This window comes from Sus scrofa, chromosome 15 (genome assembly GCF_054392235.1).
Source record: "Sus scrofa isolate SSC_HxYL_T2T_F1_AM1 chromosome 15, Sscrofa_HxYL_maternal_Yorkshire_Landrace_v2.0, whole genome shotgun sequence".
NCBI lineage: Eukaryota > Metazoa > Chordata > Mammalia > Artiodactyla > Suidae > Sus > Sus scrofa.
In genome coordinates, this window is record NC_139397.1 from 114,471,980 (window position 1) to 114,490,619 (window position 18,640).

The following is an 18,640-nucleotide window of genomic DNA, read 5'->3' on the forward strand; positions in this document are numbered from 1 at the left end:
TACACCAGAATCTCACTTTAGGTCTGAGGGAAAGTGTTTTACTTTTTTAAAAAACTGAACTAGCATAGAAAAAGACAGTCCCAGGAAGAATGGTTTAAAAATCTATTTTGTGTGAAACACTTGTATAAAAATAAACTAAAGACTCTAAGTCTGCTATAGGGAGGGGGAGGAAGAAGCAGAGAGGTGAAATATGTTTTGAATACAATTATCATCTAGATTTCATGTGTTAAGACATAACATTCATTACCCCTTTAAAGATAGTACCTCTCTAAAAAATTTTTTTTTAATTAAAGTATAGTTGATTTACAATGTTGGGCCAATTTCTGCCGTATAGCAAAGTGATCCAGTCATGTTCACACACACACACACATTCCTTTGCTTATATTATCCTCCATCATGGTCTATCCCAAGAAACTTGATATAGTTCCCTGTGCTATACAGTAGGACCTCATTACTTTTCCATTGTAAATGTAATCATTTGCATAAAGACAGTACCTCTTTTAGCTGAAATTTAAAATTTTTCATTTCTTTGGTTACCAGCAAAGCTAAGGGTCTTTCCTCAAGTCCGTTTGCGTGTAACATTTCTTGTTTTGTAATCTATATGCTGTCTCCTTTGCATCTTTTCTTTAAAAATGTTTTTATTGTGAGAAAATATACATCACAAAGTGTATTGTACCAATTATTATCAAGTGCTCAGTTCTGTAGTATTCACACTATTCTCCAAGTATCACCACCATTCATGTCAAGAACTTTTTTTCTCCAAACTAAAAATCTGTACCCATTGAACACTACCTCCTGTCCTCTCCTGGTCCTGCAACCACCATTCGCTTCCTGTCTCTGTGAACTGGACTACTCTAAGTACTTCATACAGGTGGAATCATACAATATTTGTCCTTTGTGACTGGCTTCTTTCACTAGCATAACGTTTTCCAGGTCCATGTTGCAGCATGGATCAGAATTTCTTTTTATTTTTGTTTAAAACTGAATAATATCCCATTGTATGTACACATCACATTTTGTTAATCCAGTCATCTACTGATGGACACTTGGGTTGTTTCCATCCTTTGACTATTACAAGAAATGTTGTTATACGAATTCCCATTGTGGTATAGTGGAAACGAATTCGACTAGTAACCATGAGGTTGCAGGTTCGATCCCTGGCCTCGATTAGTGGGTTAAAGATCCGCATTTCGGTGAGCTATGGTGTAGGTTGCAAACGCAGCTTGGATCCCGCGTTGCTGTGGCTGTGGTGTAGCTGGCAGCTGTAGCTCCGATTCGACTCCTAGCCTGGGAACCTCCATCTGCTGCGGGTACTGCTCTAAAATAAAAAAAAAAGAAATGCTATAAAGATGGGTATACAAATATGTGTCTGAATCCTTCTTTTCAATTCTTCTGTGTATATACCCAGAAGTGGAATTGCTGAATCACATGGTAATTCTATTTGAACTTTTTAAAGGAACCGTCTTATTGTTTTCCATAGTGGCTGTACCAGTTTACATTCCCACCAGCAATGCTCAAGTTTTCCACATCCTTGTTAATACCTATTATTTTTGGCTGTTTGATAATAGCCATTCTAATGAGTGTGACGTAAATTTATCATTTAAAGTTTTGGGATTTCTCATTGATTTGCTTAAATACTACAAAATAAAGAGATTAACTCTGATGGGATCCCACGAATCTCCTCCAGCCTATTCACCTTTTTATTTAATTACTTGCATTTTGTTTAGATAGTATTAATCTGATTACTTGTTATCTGTTTTTGATACATTGTTTTTCTTCAGTGTGTTGCTATGTTAAGAAACTTGTTGAAAAGGGGATCTCTATTGTTTACACCTAATGGAAGGTTTTAAGTTACCTATTTTTCTTTCCTTTTGGTAGTGCTAATGTATTATCGACTGTGACAGATCAACTTTTGGGATCTGTTACTCTTTCTTAAAAGAGTAATAACTCATTTTACATGGCTGTGATCTTGAGTAGGTATATGCGAATTCTTTTTTGTGAACTGAATCATATTGGGTAAACTAGGGAAAAATAATTCAAGAAAACCCTTTCTCTAGGTCAAAAATAACCCTTAATTAATGTTTCATTTGCTTAGGACAGGACAGAACTATAGAGCTGGTATATCTATCATATGCTAGTTAAGTCTTTTCCTTCCCTCTTGATAACCAAATATGTTCCTTTAACTGAAGGTTAATTTTACCTAGTCTCAAGAATTAACAAAATGGTCACACGCACGAGAATGATAATTCACAAACAGTAATGTTGGAAGTCCCCAATTAATTTCTTGAGCATACTTAGATGGAAGGATGAATTTTAATTCAATGTGGTCTTGGGACAGGCAGAATTCTAAGACGATCTGCCATGACCCAAGCCTTTGTATAATCCCCATCTCTTGAGTGTAACTGAGACCTGTAATTCGTAATCAATGGAACATGGCAAAGGTGAAGGTAGGGTGCAGATGTAATTAAAGCAATCCCACTCCTGGGCATATATCCAGACAAATTTTCATTAAAAAAGATAGACGCACCCCTATGTTCACGGCAGCACTATTCATGACAGCCAAGACATGGACACAATCTCAATGTCCACTGACAGATGAATAGATTAAGAAGATGTGGTACATATGCACAATGGAATACTATTCAGCCATAAAAAAGACAAACTGATGCCATTTGCAGCAACATGGACGGAACTGGAGATTCTCATACTAAGTGAAGTAAGACAAAAAGGAAAAGACAAACACCATATGATATCACTTATTTGCATAATCCAAAATATGGCACAGATGATCCTATCTACAAATGGAAACAGATCACAGCCAAGAAGATCAGACTTGTGGTTCTCAGTGGAGGATGGGGGCAGGGAGTGGGATGGACAGGCAGTTTGGGGTTTGGGGATGCAAACTGTTACATCTGGAATGGATGGGCAATGGGGCCCTACTGTACAGCACAGGGAACTGTGTGTGATTGGGTCACTTTGCTATACAAAAGAAATTGAAGAAACACTGTAAATCAACTATACTTTAATACAAAAATTTAAAAAAACAATAAATGGCAAAAAAGTCTCTAATCAGTTGATTTTAAGTTAATTGAAAGTGTGAAGATCCTGAATGGGACTGATATAATTAGGTGGGACTTCTAAAAGAGCATCTAGAGGTCAGAGACTCTCACTGTTGCTGGGTTTGAAGAAATAGGCTGCCATGAATTCTACAGCTACAAGGAAAGAATTCTTCCAAGAACCAAAGGGAGCTTGGAGGCAGGTCCTCCCCCAGTTGGGCCTCCATATGAGAATATAGTCCAGCTGACTGCATTTCAGCTTTGTGAGATACTGTGCAGAAGACCCAGCTGAGTCATGCTTGGACTTCTGATCCACAGAAACAGTGATGTATTAATTGTCTGTTGTCTTAAGCCGATAAGTTTATGGTAATTTTTTATGCAGCATTAGAAAATTAGAACAGGTATCAAGGTAGTAAAACATTCCAAGAAAATGTGCTAAGTGTGATGAACATGATAGCAGAATCACTCCTATCGAGGGCAGGCAGTGGAGCAAAGCTAGGCATCAGTAGCAGTCCTTTCCTTCTTCCAAGTTTTTGAGCAAAGAAACAGGAACTCTGCATGTCTCTTTCTGCTATTTCTGTAGCATCCTTGCAGATACTACACTAATGTATCCAGTAAATCCATAGGCCCAAAGTACTGGGTTTCCCCCCCTCCCCCAAAGATTCAGTTCTCAACACCGAAGGAAGGACTAGAACTTTTTTTTGATCTTCGGTCACAAGACATAATCATCATTACTGATCCACAATCTAAGGCTATCACTGCTTCCTAAATTACATCTGGTTGCATAATGTGTGGTTACCATAACAGAACTTTCCTTCTGAATAAACTGAACAGCTCTCCTGGAAAATGTTTCACCAAGATGGAGAAAGTATGCATTGTTGAGGGGGAAACTGTGCAGAAAGTTTAAATGGTTTTCCCAAGGTCAAGTCAAGAATAGGACTGCAACCTTGGGTTCCTAGGGGAAGTCCAACATTAAACTGAAAGCAGGGAGATTAATGCTCTGTTCTTTCAGTTTTGGAAGCCTGCGATTTAATTTCATCCCACCCTTGACTATAAACTGCCAGTCCTCAAGATCCTACACAATTACAAACATTTGGAAGCTAGGGATTAGCAAAATAAAGCTTCAATTTTTTTTTTGTTTGTTTTAAACTAATGACTCAATCACAATATGCAGTAGCTCTGGGGAAAATGGTCCAGATTGGTTCAGTCCAGAAAAGTCTGGGAGATACCAGGGGATTTTTAGGTGCTCGCACCATCTAGTTCTATTTCAGGCTCACAAGAAAGCAGATACTCAGAGAGATGTGTTGGGGTTCAGCAAAATTACCCAACAGGCTTGTTTACAATGGAGATTTGGGGGTGTACCCCCTGAGATTCAATTTCAGAAGGTTTGGGGTGGGCCTAGGGATCTGCATTTTAACTATCACTCCAAGTGAGTCTGATGCAGGTAGGCTCCGCTATTGGAGAGACATCAGTTGGGTTAGAAAGAAGATATCTACATTGGCTATTCATATCAGTGTTTTGTGTGCTTGCAAAAATTTCAAAACTCCTTATAAACAAGACAGCATTGCTAATAAGGAAATTGAGGAACAGTGTGGTTAAATAAATTGCCCAATATTTACCATCAACTTGCTCTGTGAGCCAAGAACAGGAAAAAAAAAAAAAAAAGGCAAAACAAAACACAATCCTCTGAGGCTTTTCACACCCGCTCTCCCGCCCCATTCCATGTCCTAAGAAAACTCTAGCAGAAAGTAACAGAAGGGCCCTTGGACTATGTTGATATTGGCAGCAAAAGCACATCCAGTTATTCGGTCTCCATAAAAGAACATTTTTCAAATCTTTCAAAGCCAGCCACAGAAAGACTATAATGAGTTTACCTCATTTTAATCTAGGCAGCCAGAACCACTCAAGGAGGGCAGGTCTGAACCCGTCTTTGGGAAATCATGCTGGCATCAATACAAAGGAGATTTAAAAGGCCTCCAGACATCTGGTCTGACTTAATAGATCTTTTGGTGCTTTCTGGAGTCTTTAAATGTTAACCAGGAGGTCACATGCATACCATCTCTTCTTTCCTATAGATAGGCAAGTCAGTTACCCAATCCAATGGGCCCAAGTATCACAATTACACCTAGAGTTTCATAGATCTTTGCATTGATTAATGTATTCCTCTGTGTGTGTATGTATGTATACATTTATTAATTTATTCTCCATTTTCCCAGAAGTGATTTTTAGTAGCTTATAAGGATTCAAAATATGAGACAAAGAAGAAATTGCAATCGGAATTTTTAAAGAGAGAAAGAGAAAACCATGAGCCTCCTTACATCTAGTAGATGTTATTCCAGAAATAAAATGTATGTAAATCTAAAAAAATCTCTTTTATTTGCAGTATAATTTGGAATATGTTTTATTAATTCTCTCTTTTCCATTGACAGTGGTGCCTAATCCTTCAGAGTTGTTTCCTTATTCTTATTCCCACTTTTTCATCAAGTAATTAATAAATCAAAAACAAATACTTAAAAAGCATTCTGGGAAATCCTAAGGGACATTTTAACTTTCACTTTCTGATGCCGTGATTTATTTAGAAACATGAGTACTCCCGACTGGATTTACCTGTCAAGTCCAAAGCTTCCCTATCTGAGGCAGTGCCTGCAGACTTCCACACAGGGGAGGGAGGTGTGCCTGCAGTCCTAGTTGGTGGGGCATGCTGGGGGAAGAAGCAGGTTGGCCTGGAGCTGGGCTGTGAGGCAGGCAAAGGGGAGCTTCCTTTGGGCTTTACAGGGCTCCCTAATTCAGGGCTCAGGGAGTGTTCAGGCAGCACCCAAGCAGACCCTTTTATTGCGTCACCTTCTTTGAAGATCCTATATTTTGAAAGTTTGTCATTCCTGCACAACGTATCCTAGTGAAAATTAATTTTCAGTTTACATTACATTGCATTTCTTCCTTCATTCATTGAACAAGTACCTACTGAGATCATGCTGCATGCCAGGCATTGAACATCTGGCCCCTGGCAGATAAGGATGGTCTCTGCCCATAAGAAGTTTACATGCTGAGAGCAAAATCTGCAGGCAAATGGGACCCACTCAAAGTTATGCAGTCTGTGCTCTGTACTAGGGGATCTGGCTGGGGCCAGTGGGCACTGAAATCCAGCCCGCTTTTGGCTCTGCTCACCAACCCATAAGCCCTAGCTCAGGGCGGCACTTCTCTAGAAAACTATCAGAAATCTTTGCCTCATCCAAAAGATTCATACGGGCCATTAGTGACCCTACACACAGTGAGTCAGTGGCCCTGCAGAGTCACAAAAGGCTATAATAGAGGACACTATCTGTGCCAAGTCTTGAGGAGTTTGTAGGTGTGTGGAGTTTTTCTGGACCAACAAGGAGAAGGATGTTCCCAGAGACTGCCCCAGATGCGTGAGGAAGCATTACATCATCCGGAAAACTAAGAACTGCAAGTGCTTGGGTGACAGGAGCCAAGGCTCGACCTGAAGCCAGATGGGGAGGCAGGGTCACATCAGGAAGCTAGGAGCATTCATGCAACAGACCTCTGTCATTTATTCCATTAATAAAAGGGAGCGAGTGACTGGGTGTGGAGAGTGAGATGACAGAGGTGCCATCAAACTAGACAGGGAATAAGGAAATGGGCGGGGCATAGGTGATGAATTCAGAGCTTGTAATCAACATGAGAAATCCAGAGTTACCAATCACACTGAGTGATAAATTCACTTATAGTCATTCAGCAATTGTTTTGTTAGCTTAGATTTATTAACACAAAGAAAGCTATAACTTTTGCTATAATTTTTTAAAATATTCAAAATTTCTTCATTATCCCCATTAATACTTTCTTAGATCATGAGGTTTCAGCAGGAATTCTCGCTAAGACTCATTCACAAATATTTGTGTAACTCATGCCAGCACAACCCTGACCCTGACCAGGTGTTAATAAATGTGAATCAATGGAAAGGAATTCTATGGCACTTACTATGCCCACTACTACTTTGTCATATACTGTTTCATGGCAATAATGCTGGTTATCTAAATATCTATTACCTCCTTCGATGCATATGGTTTCTTTTTTTTTGTTGTCCTTTTTTTTTTTTTTTTTTTTTTGTATATAGAGTTCTCTACCAGGGATCAGATCTAAGCTGCACTTTCAACCTACACTGCAGCTTTAGCAACACCGGATTCTTAACCCACTGTGCAGGGCAGGGGATGGAACCTGCATCCCAGTGCTTCAGAAACACCGCTGATCCCACTGCGCCAAAGCAGGAAACTCCCCTTCACTGTGTTTTAAAGTCCACAAGGAGAGAAATCAATTTATATCTCCCACAAGCCTTTGCATATAGTAAATGCATAATAAATTTCTAAAGGCTTATGAGAGGAATTAGATTCACTAAGTTATTAACATCTTAATTTAAAGTCTCATTAGGTTGTCTTGGGTAAAATGTACCTGGATTTACAAAACTTAAACCCAATAGAAGAAAACCCAGTAAGGAACAGTTCCAGAATGAGAACTCTTAGAAGCCCAAACAAAAGATGTTATCACATTTCTTGTATAATAAGCAGCACATTTCTTGAACACCTAAAACTGTGAAGTGCCATGCCAGGTCTGAAGGCTAGGTATTAAGAGTCAAAAATAGCCGAGTTTATTGATGATGAGTTAGTCATCATTTTAAGCACTTTGTGCATTTTATCTCACTTAATCTTTAAAACCACCCTGTTATCTAATTACTAGTATCTATCTCAATTGTTCAGATGAGGGTATAAATACGCAAAAGTGACTGTGGCATATTTTGTCTGGAGTGGTCCAGAGTCATACCTGAAGTTTAAGAATTCACTAAAATTACTGAGTACCAATTATGTGCTATGACCCAGCACTAGGGGCAAAGCTACATTCAATTCAAATAAGGTCCTTGTTTTCACGGGGTTATATCCTAGAGGGGGTGACAGACAGTTAACAAGTAAACCAATAACTAAACACAATGACTGAACTGAAGTCTTATAAAGGAAATAGGGTATGAAACAATGACAGGTGCACTGTGGGCAGAAGGCTGGAGGGTCTTTCTGAGCACTGAACTGAGTCCTTAGGGATGAGAAAGCCAGCCATGTGCAGAACCAAAAGAGCTCCAGAGTCTTGAGGTGGAACTGTTTGGTATGTTTGAGGAAGAAGGAGGCTGGTGGCTGTAGCAGGTTGGGGGAGGGTGTATATGTTGAGGTTGGTGTAGTTGGCCAGGCCTGGCCACCCACCCTGCAGTCCTTGGCAAGGAGCTTGGCTTTTATGCTAAACCACTGAAGTGTATGAACAAGGGGAGGGAGGTGATCTGGACATTTCAGAAGATCACTCTGGCTGATGAGTGCAGAATGAACTACAGGATATACGGACAGAGGCAGGAGTTTAGCCAGCAGTCTACTGCAATAGCCTCGGGGAAAGGAGCAGGTGGAGTGGACGGGGAAAAGGATGAGCCCAAATGAGTTTTCAATCTTGAAGCCCAAGAAAACCATTAACCATTCCTTAACAGGTGTAATGTCTGTCACTCACAAATACACACTTGATGATTTATAGTTGTTGTGACTTGGACAACTCTGTTCTGTTGACAGCAGCAATGAAACCTCCTTTCATTCCATTCAGTAATTACAAATTATTTCAGTAGTATTTTACATTAATTACTGGAGTCCTTTTTGAGACAAAATACATTTTAGGATCATTTTACCCACTTCCCAATGTCAAGACCAATCCAAAAGGTATAGCCTATTTAAGGATTTTAAATAAGGTAATATCACTGGTCATCATTGGTAAATTTTTGTTAGCACATGCTGATTCAATGGTAGGATAAAATAACAACCAAAAATGCTATTCTTAGATAGTGTGGATTGAGTAATTGGGAAGAAAGGGAAAGAGGGCAGACTCAGTGACAGAGCAGACCTCTGTATGAGGGTCTTCCACTGACTCCCCCTCAGACAAGGTGCCCCAGCTGGCTGGCAGGTGGCGGAGAGTTGGGAGATTGGGGGGCGGGGGCGGGGGGATGCCCCACAGCAAACACCCATGAGAGGTGGCACCAAAAAATCCTTCCAGGGTCTGTATCTTGTTCTGCATTGTTTTTTGTCATTAAAGAAAGTGACACCAGCTCCACAGTTACCTTCCCATTTCCTATCTGTCAGCTCCCTTTGCAGTAGACAATGCTCTCTGTATTAGAAGAGGAAAAACTGAATTATTGATAATGTTGTAAAGCAATATTTAATGACATGGAAAGATGTGCATGATCAGTGATATTTGGCACACAAAAAGCAGGTCATAAACAGTATATGCACTGTGACTGTATTTTGCTTTGAAATGTGTGTCGTGTGTGTGCGTGTTGGTGTGTATGTGTATAGAAATGAGTGATTATTTAGAGGTTATCTCAGTAGTGGACTTATACACACATATATATGGATACATATATATTATTATATAAACACATGTTATATTATATATTATCATTTGTACATTATATAGACATATTTAAAAAATTTTAACTCCCTGGTATTTTTTTGTGAAAATTTTCTTTACATAAGAATAAAAAGCAGAGTTTTAAAAATGAAAAAAAATGACTAGGAATATAGGGGTAGAGGAGTAAGAAATACAAACTATTAGATATAAAATAAATGACAGGGATATACTGTACAATATGGGAAATATAGCCAATATTTTATAATGATTATAAATGGAGCATAACCTTTAAAAATTGTGAATCACTACACTGTAACTCATAGTACTGGATATTAGCTATACTTCAATATAAAAAATTTTAGTGAAAGTCTCATCTTTAAAAAATTATTTTATCTTCTTAAGTTCTATTCCACTGGAAAAGCTGTCTCTCTGAGACACTCATTTCATAATTAACTCTGCTTAATTTTTTAATGTGGGTCAGCATTTCATTTATAATAATCTGCAGACACAGTCATTTTCAAAAATGAATGTTCCCCCCTTTGGTAAAACCTACATTCCCCCATCATGACTGTAGCTTCCCTAAGTCCTCTGTTTCATCACCCTACTTGGCAAGAACCCCTGAGATGAACACAAAAGTCCATACCACCCTGGGAGAGAGGATTTGACTTGCTTTTCTCTGCTGGCATGTTAGTAGCCTGTTTTTTTTGGACAAGAGCAATCGCTGTAAAGTGAATTTACTGTCTTATAAGCTCATCAGAGCACAGGAGACAGGAAATCTCCTACAGAAATGCAAAATGCAGAGCTAACTACCAACCGTGAAGCAGAGGAAGTGCAATAATGTATTCAGGCTATAAGCCTCCGCAGAGACACCCGTCTGCCTCCATCATTATTTATCATCTGGCCTATAGCTACTTTATTACCACAAGATAGAAAAAAAGAGCCATGGATTCAACTTGTACTGGCTTCAGAGACAACCTGATGTACTTTAATACATGTTTTGGCCCACACTGTGAGTAGTGCTATTCACTGCTACTGCAGTGTGGGACTAGGCAATCTAAGAAAAGAATGAGACTCACATTTGCTTGCTTAAAAGGTTGAAAGGCCCTCAATCATCCAAGTCTAGAAAGACTAAGATGCCCTCCCTTCCACGGGGACTGCCTGCCCTCATCTTTTACAGCCACTTCCACATCTCCAGGGTGCAGCCTCCCATGCCTGACAGGAGATGATACCAGACTTCTTACAGAATACATTTTTTAAGTAAGAAGAAGATCCATCCATTTGGTTTCCAGTGTGTACAATGTCACATTTTAACTGTTAAACATCCTCTCCTAATAAGACAAAGAACTATATTGGGGTTGACCAGCCTGAGACAGACTACTTCTTTAGTTCTGCCATTAAACTTAGCAGGAAATCACGGGAAAAATGGCTTCAGTGTAATCTGTTCCAATGGTAGGGAAAAATGGACTCAGTCATATAAAACTGTCTCTTTAGACCAGAGCCAATCTTAAAGATCTTTTTCACACTGTGTAACACCCTACATTTCCTAAAGGGTGATGGCAGTGTAATCAGTGAAGAAATCACTTCTGATAAAACTATATAGTCATGCATTAAATTTCTCCTATTTTCTTCTAAATGTACTTTTTTGGTGGAGCACATTTTAATAGTTTCAGCAGTGTGGTGGCTTAGAGAAGATTCATGACAAAAAGTTTAAAAAACAAAGAACACCTACTATTCCCAAGGACTTTCATACACATTCTCTCACTCCCTTGTCACAAATACTCTTCAAGCATGGCACTGGTATTCCTACACTTGAGGGATGGATCTAGGCTCTTAGGATCACATGCTAGTGAATCATAGGGCTTAGAGCGGTACTCAGCCTCCTAACAAGGTAATAGAAGTTGACAAACTGTGAAGTCGAATAGCCAAGTAGCACTTTCTTCCAACTAGACCTAAAAAGTTAGAGCCTGTTACAGACAAGGTATGAAAATAGCCTGCGTGCCTGATGTACCTCATATCATCTTTATTTATTACCATTTTAGAGTATGGGTAGAACTCAGACTCTAGAATTTAGAGCCTTGGGTCATAATGAAGGAAGGAAGAAACAACAGCAGCTGTTGCCCAACTGTCAGTATGCAACAATATGAAGAATACCACCATTTATAATGAGTCAGCACATGAACTTCCTGGAGCTGCAGGGGGAAGTAGACAAGTGAATCTTGCCTGACCTCCAAGATTCTTCAGCAACCTATTGGTGTTACTTACTGCTCAACCAGACCTATGATACCATCCTTCCCTGGCGTCTTAAAGGTGGAGAAATGGAGGCCCAGAGATCAAGTGATTTTCCAAGCCCCAGAGTCAGCTGGCAGCAAAGGTGGGCAAGAGCTCATGTCTTCTAATTCCCAACCCTGCGCTCTTTCCAACACGCTACAGCCTGAATATATTACAGATGATAGTGACAGCAATTATAATGGCAGCCAGGGTCAGTAGCAAATGTTTATATGAATGATTTCATTTAATCTTCAGAATTACTAGCGTACAAGGTAGATGTAGAAACAGAGTCTCAGAAAGATTAAGCAACTTCTCTAAGTCTCCACTGCAAGCAAGTAACAGAACGGGGATATAGCCCGGTCTCTCTGAAGCTGAAGTTTCATGTTTATACCAAATTGCCTTTCTCTGCTCACCAGGTTTAGGGAAAATTACAGTGATTAAACAGTTGCTATATCTGCCTATCGTTACAGTTTATTCCAACTACTTTACAAAAGTAAATCTTTGCAAAAACAGATTTCAAGAAAAAGAATACAATTCATCTGTCCTTTCTTGCCTCCTTACTGCTAATCCTTGTGTTTCTTAGAAGGGTGAAAGGCTCCTCTCAGAGTAAATCTGCTTTTGAGATACAGATGTGATTTAAGAGGGAAAAAAGCATGATTCAGACATAAATAAAATACTTCTTTAAATAATGCAAATTAAACTCTCTCACATTTGGAATGCCAGGTATGCCAGGTAATACTTAAGTGTTTGGATGTACTGCCTTTGTTTGCCAATTGAGATGCACCCCAGGTGACTGGGAGGCTCGGGCCAGCCCTGAGTTTGCTCTGACCCATATCTGTATTTTTAGTATTGCTTTCCCTCCCCCCCATATTTTGATGCTTAGAACATAATTCTTAAGAACCAGTATCTTGCAATTGCTAAGAAGACAGTCTTGTTAACAGGTTTCTCAAAGTTGCTTGTACAGTCATTGCTTGGTGAACCCAGGAGACTGGTTCCAGGAACCCCTCAGGGAGACTGAAATCTGTGGATGCTCAAGTCCTTTATATAAAATAGTATATTATTTGCATATAACCTATCACGTCCTCCTTTATCCCTTAAATCATCTCTAGACCTCTTGAAATATCTAGACTGTGGGTTTAGGATGGAAATATTCTAAAATTGGGTTGTGGTGATGGTTGTACAACTATAAATACAATAAAATTCAAAAAATAAATATTTAATGTAAGGTAAATGCTATATAGAAAGTTGTTGGCATGCAGCAAATTCAAGTTTTGCTTTTTGGAACTTTCTGGAAATTTTTTTAAAGATATTTTTGACTTGCTGTTGACTGAATCTGCTATTGGTTGAGTCCAGTGCTTGGTTGAATCCATGGATGCAGAACCTATGCATGTGGAGGGCCAACTGTATGTAACGAAACTCATTGTGACATCTTGGGGTGGCTACTATCACTTGGGAAGATTTAATCTCCCCAGATTGCAGTTTCATTAGTAGCAAAATGAGAGGCAATCTGAAGTCCTTTTCACCTCAAAATTTCTCCATTTCATTGCTGACTGGATAAAGGAGTCCTAAGACCAACTCTTCTCCATTCCTCTTTTGTTCATTGGCTCCTTTTCTTTTGCTTCAGCTCCAGTTAGTTCCATTCACTTCAAACACTCTTTTTTTTAACTCACGAATACTGCCTCTTACGTTTATTAGTAGCAGCAGTAAAACGATATTTTCCACTCCAAGGAAACATATCATCTTACTACAAATGAGAGCACAATGCAGAGAGCATTTGCATGGAAATAAGCCATGTATTCGATGGACTAAAGAGAAGAGATACAGAGCATATTCGTATGATTTAATATTTCCTAGAAACCACAATGGTCATTTTTACCAAAGGGATTCTAAATAGTTATCAATGTAAACTTAAAACTAGAGCTTCTGAAAACACAAATTAAAAAACACATTGTAAAAGCCACAAGTATGATGACCAATGTTGCTTTCCTATTGCTAACAAATTCTTTGCTTCTGTTTCATTTGCAGTTTAAGATATACATATATATATCTTATATATATGTGTGTGTGTATATATATGTATTTTAAGTATGACCAGGAAGATCTTTTCTTCCTTCATTTAGAAAGGTCACCCAAGAGAAATTCATTCTAAAAGCTTTTCCCATGCTCTCCAACTTTCAATATAAAATGGTAATAAGTCAGTATATATATAAGTTGAAGGCCTCCCCTAGAACACTGTAGTGACAGTAAAGAAATGTTTTCTACTTTACCTGGGAAGAGCGGTGATTTTCCCCCATTTCTCCACGCAGAATCTTCTTGGGCCATTACTCCCTCGGAGAGAAGCAAATCCTTCATAGGGAATGCTGGATGTGCCTGTGACAAACTATCAACCCAAGAAAGAAGAAGAGAAGGTGAAACCAAGAGACCAGCCTCTAGGAAAGACTGGCATCATTCCTGTGCAGAGGTCCTGGGGAAGTTTAGCATGCTGCTCGCAGGTAGAAAAGCTCAGAAAACAAAATTTTATAGGCAGGGAATAACTGCAACAAGGGAATTCTGACAAAGGTCTGGAGAATACCAAGCAAGGACAGCTTATTATAAAGGGAAAGGGGATGTAGAGAGTTTGTAGAAGATACAGCCTTCAATACAGCTGACCAGCTTAGAAGCTTAAACCAGGTATACTCCTCATTCGAGATGAATAAAGTGGATGTTATCAGTTAACCTAAGTCTACGGAGCACCAACCCCTCATCAACTTGAAGTGAATGTAAAAAAAAAAAAGAATTTCTAGGCCTGCAAATTTGGGACCCAGATATGTGATCCAAAGGAGCTAAGACCCAGTCTACTTGTAAGGCTCTGCCTGAGCAACCAAAAGACTTCCTTTCTCATGTCAGATATTTCTTGAGTTGCAACCAACTAGCAATTTCACTGTATAAGTATAAACACCACAAGAAAATAATGAGTTCGTTTTCCCAGTGTTCTTAAACTGCACTGTTATCTCAAATTTGTGGAAAGTTAGATGGAAGAAAAGAAAGGACTCTTTATCAAGGAACTGGGTCACTTCTTAAGGGACCGAAGATTATCTCTTTCAATTGCCAGGGATGTTGGCCTCCAGAGTAGCCAGGGACCTCTTGATGAAGGGATCAAACTGCCACGAAGGCAGATGTTGTTCCCGGGATTCTTGGACCGGAGTTCATCCTTCCTCACAACTAATGACATGCTTTTATGTGGCTGGGGATGTTCAGCATAGTGATGGAGCCACAGAACCACACAATCAGAAGAGTCTGAAAACAGCGCATCCCAAATATGTAGATCAACATGGGATGTATTTTATTGAGTATACTTAGCAGCTATTAAAAACATGCATTTTTAACAATAGTATTAATATTTATGGTAGGTCTCTTATACATTAAAATGATTAACTAATGGCATCTTACCTGTAACAACCTTAATCGTTGTTCATTGTTGAATCTCTCCACTGCAGCCCAGAACCACCGAATTACAATATGATTGTCATGATAACCTATCAAACCAATCACGAAAGCCCATATTACTTTGAGTTTTCTATCTTAAGTCACTATGACACTGACCCGTCAACAAAAGACCCCCAGACATACATCATCATCTTAGATTAAAGGTTATTTACAATTTAAGACCAAGGAATAACACCGTAAATATGATTGCATGAGTGTCAAAAGTCAAACAAAACACTAAATGAAACCAAGAAATCTCTGTTTCCATTTAGTGGTCACTAAATGAAACTAGTGGAGAGAAGAACAACAAATGAGTTATTTTAACCGTATCATTTCTGAAAAATATAAATGTGTTACTGAAAATGCTTAACCCTTTGGATCATTCATTGAAGAAATAATTTTCCAATGCTACTATGCCAATCACTGTGCTAAGTTCGGGGGTACAATAGCAAAGAAAACAGATTTTCACAGAAACAAATAATTATACAAAAAAAATATGTAACTACTAACTATTTTAAAGCTACATGTAATGTTCACATTTTGAAATCAAATTACTTTTTTGCTAATAAAATGGGAAAATAATTTTATTACTTTAATTTTTTCAACTAAGTCCCAAATAATCATCAACCTAAACATTACTCTTTTTTTTTTTTTTTTTTGCTTTTTTAGGGCTGCACCCGAGGCATATGAAAGTTCCCAGGCGAGGGGTTGAATCAGAGCTGTAGGTGCCGGCCACAGCCACAGCCACACGGGATCTGAGCCGTGTCTGTGACCTACACCACAGCTCACGGCAACACCGGATCCTTAACCCACTGAGCAAGGCCCGGGATTGAACCCGAATCCTTGTGGATACTAGTTGGATTTGTTTCAGCTGCGCCACAACGGGAACTCCTTAAACATTACTTTATCCTATACTTAATAGAGTTTAATAAAATGTCAGAAGTATCATCCCACACAGGTGGATTACGGCAGTAGCTGTGGTTCCAAAACCCTCAATGGAGAAAAGTTCAGAGAAAAGGCTGACAAAGTCTAAGGTGCAACTAGTGATTTAAACCAATTAACAGACATAGTCAATGTGCATAAAGTTACTCTGAGTCAGCAGCACTGAGTCCAAAACAGAAGGTGGATAGAGACCATTTTAATTTGAATTTTTCCTCACTCGTTTTGATGGTTGCAGGGTTTGTGGGGAGTCTTGCCTTACTGTTTACCATTTGATCAGTGATACCCCTTGGAGGAGAAAGGGATCCAAGTGAAGGGTAAATACAACTAGACTGGACATGGAAGTGCATAGGTTCCTTATCCTGCCTCTGGCAAAGACTAGCTATTTGGTGCTGAGCAAATAGGTTTCTCGTCTATAAAATAAGTGCATAGGCTCTGTATAGCTTTAAAGCTTTCTGACCCTTTGAATAGGCCCTTTTATGCCTCTCCTTACTGTTTGTGCCAAACCATTTGGAGAAGGAAAAGCAGTGAAAGTACCTCATCATGCTCTCTACAAACAGCTGCCTTGTGAACATATGGCAAATGGCAGCAAAGCTGCCCCTTCATCCAGTGCCAACTAGTGGGTTAGCAAGCACGGCAGCTGGGCATCTTGCCTTTCCTGCCCCTTCCCCCAGCTCCTCCCAAGGATTTCATTTGATAAGATAAATGATAACCATAGCAAGAGGTACCTGATTAGTCATATACAGTGAACAAAAGTGTATACTCTGTAAATACAAAAATGCCTTATTTCATTAATGACATAGCTATTAGAATCTCCTGAGAAGGAAGAAAATGACTTAATAATATTTATGGTAAGATATAAGTTATGTAGCATGTTGGAGAAGTTGTGTTCTAGTTAATGAAAACATTATAAGTTATAAGATCCAAGGTCATATGTGGATTATACATGGGGCCAACCGGAAAAGACTTATTACAGTAAATGGACTTCAGCATTTGAAATGGAAATAGCAGCAATGGAAACTGCAATTTAATATCGCCTTCCAGAGAAAATGGGCATGCAAGGCCAGTCCAGTATCAGTGATGGGGTGGAAAAGCCAGGCACAGACCAAAAGAAAAGCAATTAAGCCAATGTCAAGGTATTTTTTTACTCCAAACTAATTTTTTTTTAAACCCCAGTTTCAATTTACAGATAACTGCTCAGCTCTCATTTTATCCTGCTAAGCAATTAATTCAGTGACTTAAAGTTTGTGTTCTTCATTCTCCAAGTTCAAAACCACCGCTAACCTCTTACATTCTGAGTTAAACAAAAACAAAATTGCCGTTTGTCATGACTTTCTGAAGACTCTATAACATTACAATAAATTTCAGAAAACGTATTCTTTGCTTAAGATTAATGGATAAAATGAGAACTCTGGGTTAACATCAGGTCCCTTTCAAAGTGCATTGATTCAGCAATCAAATTTCAGCGGCTTTGATGCCAAATACTACTCAAAAATCTGTACTGATCTACAGAAATGCCAGTTCTAAAGCTTCCCATTTGGGGATGAGTTGGATGGTGCAGTTAGTTTTTAGCTAATGTTATAGCAGTTTCCCTTTCAGCTGAACTAAGCGCTTGAATTTTAGAAGGGCTTATCCAATAAACTTGAAATTTGAGAACCATATATTACCCATTCAGGTGTTTCAACTGTGAATTACAACTAGCAAGTAGTTTAAGTGAAATGCAGAAAAACTGCGTTTGCTCATTAAGAAGCTCAGAGGGTGTGTCCTTCCAGCTTTAGAATGAAGGTGGAATTTGACCAGCTGGATATGAGCTCCCTGGCGCTTCGCTAATAACACCATAAAGCAATTAATTAGTGTTCCTATGGTCACATTTCTTCACCAACAATTAAGACTTATGACATCCTGAGATGATGTGTAAACAGCCCTCCTTCCACTTGACAGATGCAGTACCTAGGGAAAGAAGGGAATGTGTCTTGCCCAAGGTCTCAAAGGAGACCGCCTCAAACCTATGATTAGAGTTCAAGTGCCTTTGCCTGTCTTGGATCCAGACCCACCTGCTGAACTATTTGCCTCCCTTTAACCTGAAACTTAAAATCCAGCTGAATAAATGAAATTTCACCTCCTCTGTATTCTGTGTTGTTTCTCCAATCACTTAGGTCTATTTCAGCTGTGCCTGCGATGACCAGTTCCAGTTCTCTTGCATCAAAAACAGATACTAGCCTGGCATCCACCACCTGTGGGAAAAAAAAAAAAAAAAAAAAGAATATAGGACATGGCTTAAGGACCTGGAGAAGCCTCAGCGACAATTAAGCCTCATCAGAAAAGGAGGGCACAGGGAGGGTTGGGAATACTATGGACGTATTCTGTGTAGGCACTTTAAAAACTATGAAGCTCTCTACAAAATATATTTTTAGTACAAGGTTGATGAAATTTTCCCCAACAGAATTTTTGTTTTATAATTGGCCACTGATTAATCCAGGTTTTTTTTTTTT

General features: G+C 39.0%; 1 protein-coding gene and 1 long non-coding RNA gene across 13 annotated transcripts in view; one reads left to right on the forward strand and one right to left on the reverse strand.

Annotated features, from left to right (window-relative positions):
* HECW2 (HECT, C2 and WW domain containing E3 ubiquitin protein ligase 2) overlaps positions 1-18,640 on the reverse strand; it is a 448,428-nt gene that overhangs the window by 4,562 nt on the left and 425,226 nt on the right. For all 12 annotated transcript variants that reach the window (XM_084998042.1, XM_021074544.2, XM_021074543.2 and 9 more), the window contains 3 exons: positions 18,268-18,382; positions 15,174-15,259; positions 14,012-14,124 (listed from right to left, as the gene is read on the reverse strand). In XM_084998042.1, the coding sequence (XP_084854168.1) occupies positions 14,012-14,124; positions 15,174-15,259; positions 18,268-18,382 (314 nt within the window). The remainder of the gene's footprint in view (positions 1-14,011; positions 14,125-15,173; positions 15,260-18,267; positions 18,383-18,640) is intronic.
* On the forward strand, positions 11,539-18,277 carry LOC110256941 (uncharacterized). Its single transcript, XR_002339023.2, has 2 exons — positions 11,539-11,847; positions 14,051-18,277. It is a non-coding gene; the product is annotated as an uncharacterized LOC110256941 (long non-coding RNA).